The sequence below is a fragment of the Aplidium turbinatum genome, chromosome 7, assembly GCF_918807975.1.
Source record: "Aplidium turbinatum chromosome 7, kaAplTurb1.1, whole genome shotgun sequence".
NCBI lineage: Eukaryota > Metazoa > Chordata > Ascidiacea > Aplousobranchia > Polyclinidae > Aplidium > Aplidium turbinatum.
This window is the reverse complement of record NC_137478.1, coordinates 15,239,394-15,245,308: the sequence shown is the minus strand read 5'-3', so window position 1 is coordinate 15,245,308 and position 5,915 is coordinate 15,239,394. Positions and strand designations below refer to the sequence as shown.

At 45.3% G+C, this 5,915-nt stretch overlaps 1 protein-coding gene across 1 annotated transcript; it reads right to left on the bottom strand.

Moving 5' to 3' along the window:
* LOC145773779 (uncharacterized) lies at nt 1–5,664 on the bottom strand. Its single transcript, XM_082584909.1, has one exon. The coding sequence runs from the start codon at nt 5,662–5,664 to the stop codon at nt 1–3; it is 5,664 nt and encodes a 1,887-aa protein (XP_082441035.1).
* Between the last annotated feature and the right edge of the window lie 251 nt (nt 5,665–5,915).

Below are 5,915 nucleotides of genomic sequence, written 5' to 3'. Positions count from 1 at the left end.
TTAGAAGTAGGCTACTTGTCGGACGGTCCTTATCATTCTTTCCCATCCACCCCCCATATGGCTTGCTAGGGGTGGGTTAAATTCCCATTCGACTCCTTCCTGTCGAAGATAATCGTGAATTTGTTTTTTGTTCCAATTTTGAAGTTCTCTTTTCAACGTTCTGTGGCAACCGACGAAGTTACTTCCGTTGTCGGAAAAGATCTTGGTAATTGGTACAAGGCGAGCAATGAATCGTCGCAAAGCGTTCATGAATGAGTTGGTAGTTAAATCTGGCGCCAACTCTAGATGTATGGCTCTAGTAGTTAAGCAAGTAAACAGGCAGCCGTATCTTTTCACATCACTTCTCCTTTGGCGGACGATTATTGGTCCAAAGTAGTCAACGCCAGTACTGTTGCGAAATGGAGGCTCTGAAATTTGAAGTCGTGCTTCTGGAAGTTCAGCCATAAATTGCACTCCTGGCTTTGCGGTTCTACGTCGACAGCGTAAACACCTGTTCAGTATTTTTCGAACAGCAACTTTTCCATTCAGAATCCAATATTTATGAGCCAGCAGGTTGATTGTGTGAGATGCACCAAAGTGCTTCGCCTTTTCAGCGTGGAAATAGTCGATGATCAAATCCGTTAGGTGTCGACCCGGAGCAAGAATGGCTGGATGTTTCGATTCGTAAGGTAAGTTTGCCTTGTCAAGTCTACCTCCGACTCGAAGAGTGTTACCGTCCAGGATTGGGTTTAACTTCTCCATCGGCGCGAGTTGAGTCTTTGTTTGTTTTGGTCGTTGTCCTTTTGGCAGTGACAAGAACCATGCCGGAAAGGCTTGGCGTTGTTCGTAACGCACTAACTCATTTTCAGCAAACTGGAGTTCAGACACTTGGATCGGATTTTGGGTGAGGTTTGAAGTGATTTTGTCGCCACGTATTCGAGCAAGCAGGTAAGCCTTGACTCGTAGTAACCATGCTGTAGCAAGCTTTAGGTGATGCAGTGACGAAAAGTGGGAGATGAGTACATCAGTTCCTGTTGAAGATTTGTTATTTGTACCAATAGTGAACGAAGTTACCTTCTGGCGCCGTTCAGGTTGAAACTTGGAGTAGATATCGTCGTGTTGTGGTTTAACGGATTGTTGCGGCCATTCGGTTGGCGGCTTCTTTAAAAAGTCTGGCCCATTTAGCCAATGACCAGATTGTAGTAGAGCTTCAGCCGTCATACCTCGAGATGCCTGATCTGCTGGGTTAAGGGCCGTTGGTACATGATGCCAGTCGTACACTTTGGTATGACCTAGAATTTTCTGTAGACGATTGCGAGTGAAGGTTGGAAAACGTTTCGTATCAGCGTACAAGCTTTGCAGGACAATCATGGAATCTGTCCAAAAAATGCATGGACAATCACTTAGCTCGAGCTCTTGTTTAACGGTCCGAGCCAGGTTGACGGTGTCCAAAGCAGCTTCTAGTTCTAGGCGCGGGATCGTGTGTCTTCCAGCGCCGGGTAGAAGGGATTTTCCTGTAACAAGACTGCAAAGAACGGTTGAATCAGGTAATATTGAACGTAGATAACACACAGATCCCCTAGCTAATGTTGAAGCGTCGGAGAAGAAGTGGAGTTGAACTTCCGGGGTTGCAGTGGTGGACTTCAGCTTGTAGCAGCGAGGTATACGAATTTCTTTTAGACGTTCTAAAGTGTTTTCCCATGATCTCCACCTTTTTAGAGTGTTTGGTTCGGCAGGGTCATCCCACCCTACCTTTGCTAGACAAAGTTCACTGTATATGAGTCTAGCTTCAAGAACTACTGGGGCTACTAATCCCAATGGATCAAACAATGCATTTGTAACTGATAGCACTTGCCTTTTAGTCAACGGTTTTGTAGACGGCTCTACGTTGAATCGAAATTCGTCGGTTTGTACGTCCCATTCCATGCCCAGGACGCGTTGCTTTGGCCCTTCTCCAGGCAGCTGGTTCTTTATCGATTTGGACTTTTCTTCATCAGGGATAGAATTCATTACCTTATCGCTGGTGGATAGCCATTTTGTTAGCTTGAACCCAGACATGCCAAGGATTGCTCGTAAGTCTTTTACTAGCTTACATGCACTTTCATCGTTTTCAGCTGTTAGCAGTGCATCGTCGACGTAGAATGACGTCAGTAAGGTTTGAGCAACGTGAGGATCAAACAACTTTCCATGCTCTCGAGCGGTTTCACGCAAGCAGAATGTTGCTACAGAAGGAGAGCATTTTGCTCCAAACAAGTGTACCTTTGTTCTGTACACGGTGGGTTCACGCGTTAGATCGCCGCCCTTCCACCAATAAAAACGCAATGCATCGCGGTCACATGGTGAAACTTTTACTTGGTGAAACATTGCTTCAATGTCAGAGACTATTGCAATTCGGCCCTTGCGAAATCGCATTAATACACCGACCAAAGAATTGTTTAGGTCGGGACCAGACATGAGGTAATCGTTTAAACATCGATTGTGAGAGGTAGCAGCGCAGTCAAACACGACACGTACCTTGTCTGGCTTTTTTGGGTTGATAACTGGGTGATGCGGTATATACCATTTCCGATTAGTGTTGTTAATGTCGTCTTCTGGAACTTCTTCGGTGTAGCCCTTCTCCAGATTTGACTCCATTTGAGCGACGTATTTTTCTAAAAGAGAATTGTCTGCAAGCAGACGTTTCTTTAAGCTTTTCAGGCGCTTTTGCGCGATCTCGCGGCTGTCAGGAAGCGTAGCACAGTCATTGCGCCATAAAAGTGGCAGCTGATAGTGACCATCAGAGCGGGTTAACCGTCTGCGCATCATGTCGTAGGCAATTGGGTCCTCACGAGAGAATTTAAAACCAAATTCTAGTAGCTCTCTATGAGATTGCAAGAATTTCATCAGGCTTTCCATGTCGAATAAGTCTGTGTCGACTGAAGGTGAAATTGTTTCTCCTTCGTCGGTTATGATTAAGTCCTGGATGTCTTCGGTGTCTACGGGCCACTTAGCGCCTCTAACAAGAAGGCTTGTGCTATTTTCCTTTGGACAAGGGGTATCTTTGAAGTGTGAGCCACGGAGAAGCCAACCTAGTGGAGTGCGGATGGCATCTGGACTTTCGTTCGGACGTGGCGAAAATCTGCTTTCAAGACATCGATGGGTTACTGCATAGTTATTGCCAATCAATAACATTACTGAGCGATTTTCGACTGCAGGCAAATCAATACCTTGCAGATATTGATATGCTTGCAGCGTTTTCGGCTTTGGGCTCAGTTGCGGATCAACAGGGATTTTGTTGACTACGACGACTTCTTGTAGCTCGAAGTCTTGTTCTTCATCTAGAGATGATACTATAAAGGAGACGACGGGGGCTTCCAAACGTTGAGGACTTTCAGACGATAGCGTCTGGAGAGCAAAACTACGCTCACACTCTGGTTTGGTGTCCAGAAGTTTTATTAATTCTTCTTCGCAGAACGTACGGTCAGAACCAGAGTCTAGCAGCGCATAGGTTTCGACTGTTTTTTCACCACAAGTTACCTTTACGGGAACGATGTCGAGGTATGAGTTTTGGCTAACTAGCTCTTCCGGTTCTGAGCGCACGGCGAAGTTAGGCGCTTTTACAAATTTGTTGTCATGGCGGCTGCGAGGAGTACGGTGCCATTGGTCGCTCATAACTTTAGAATCCCATTGGTGGTCATTGCGACGGAAGGTATCGTCTTTTGTCCGTATTGCAGGTCCTGACGTACCTTGTTCTGAAAGATTAGGTGAATGTAGGAGAGTGTTGTGTTGTCTGCTCCCGCAACGGTCTATCTGGCACGAAAACCTTGAAGTACACGCTGAACTTAAATGGTTTGGGCTTAGGCATTGTTTACATAAGCCTTTTTCGTCGACGAAGCGTACTCGTTGTCGATAAGACAGAGCACGGAATTTTTTACATCGAAACACACTATGAAAGGCATCTAAGCAGCATGCACACTTCCAATCCTCCTGCCGTTTGTTAGGCTTAGTTAGAGGAGTTTTAGGGTTTTGTACAAAGTTAGTGCTAAATGAAGATACCTTGTTTTTTCCAGATTGTGGTACACTGGACCTGTGCGGATTACTCGATAGTAGCTTTCGGCCGTAGACGGAGTTTGCATTCATAGTATTCTCTTCTATGAATGCTACGAAGTCAAGAAATCCAGCTGGTTTCTTGCCTTCATTGTTTTCTATTATCACACATGATTTCTTTATCCAATCTAATTGCATGGCGTGTGGCAATTTTTCCACCAACATCGTGATAAAATTGACGCTGTCTAAGCTGACGGCAGACACCTTGCCATCAGGCGTGCGAAATAGGGAGGCGCTGCAGCGGTTTAAAAGCACAGACAATTTTGTAAGACGTTCTGGGTCGTACCGCGTGAATTTCGGTACGTTAGTAAGAACTTCTTCACAGGCCTGGGCTATAATATGGGGCTCACCATACCTGTGACGAAGTTCTTCTATTGCTAACTGGTAGTTATTTCTGCGGTCAGGACAGTCTGCAAAGTGCTGGATCTGTTCCTGAACACCCCTGCCGCAATGTTGCAAAAGAAATGACAACTTCTTTTCTGAGGGAAGCCAACTGCCAACATGAGTCTCAAACCGGTGTTGAAAGGCACGAAAGTCCATGGGGTCTCCTTCGAACTTTCTTATGTCAGGCTTGGGAAGTAGTCGCTCACTGACTTCGGCCTGAAATTCATATGGGTTAATACGTCGAGATTGAAAAACATCGATGTCGAGGTTTGAGTACCTCATATCCCGGCTACTGTAGCTTGGATGTCCGAAGTGGGGTTCGTCATTAATTTCGAAGTTATTTGGGCGTGACGGGCTCGTGGAAAACGCGACTTTGGCTTTTTCTTGAGTTACATTGTCATTATAGCTTCGTTCATTTTGTTGAGATAAAATTAAAGTTTGATCATTTGATCGCAAATTATCATGAATTTGTGAACCATTAATTATTTGTTTAGGGTTTGAGACTTGGGGCGGAATTGACAGGTGACGAACGCTTCTTACAGAACCTTCCTGAGAATTTGCTTCCCATACTTCTGCTTTGACCCTAGCCGCTTCTAAAAGGCGAAGGTCTTCAGCTGCGGCTCGGTCAGCTTTCAATTTCGCCTCTTGTTCTGCTTTCTCCAGCTTTAATTGTCTCTCACGTTGTTCTTGTTCCCGTTTTAATTGCCTCTCGCGCTCTTCTTGTTCCCGTTTTAATTGTCTCTCACGCTCTTCTTCAAGACGACGCTGCTCATTATGCTGCACCGCTAGTCGTGCAAGTTCTAATTTAGCTTGCAACGCCTTTTGCTTAGAGCTTCTGTTGGAGCTTGTTGTCGTCGTTCTGCGGCTTCCGACTCTGGAGCCCGATTTCGAATGGTGGGAGACATTTAAAAGATGCAAAGAGTGAGCCTGACTACCCTCATGCTCGTCCTGTTCTTGTAGCCAGCTGTCGACTTGGGCCATGAACTCGCCTTTACCTCGAATGTAATCATCCTTTGTAAGAGTGGAAGATTCGAGCAAAGGCGTGTCATCGGGCATGTCAGTGCAGAGATCCATGAGGGCGCTGAACAACCTGTCTAGGTCACGAAGCCGGGCACGCACTGTCGTTGAACAATTAGGACTTTTCATTAAATTGTTGATTTCTAAATAGAAATCGCTTAATTGCTTGGCCGCATCAGAAAGATTTTCAGCGGCCATTTTGCTGTAGAGTTTTCCGCTTCTTAGCATATAACGCGTTTGAAGGCAGAAAAGATAGAAAACCAAGCGAGAATTTTGCTGGTTAAGTTTGTTAAACCGTGTAGAATTTTGACGCGAATTCTACGTTAAAGAATATCTTTCTCACTGGCGCCAAACAGTGGATTGGATTATTATATGCCTCGCTCAGTTAATACGGTTATGCGCCTACAACAGACAGAGAAACAAGCCAAGGAAATTGAATCCGAACAGGG

Bases quoted from the DNA above. Each gene is read 5' to 3' on its own strand.
- LOC145773779 (XM_082584909.1), bottom strand. From the start codon at position 5,664: ATGGCCGCTGAAAATCTTTCTGATGCGGCCAAGCAATTAAGCGATTTC.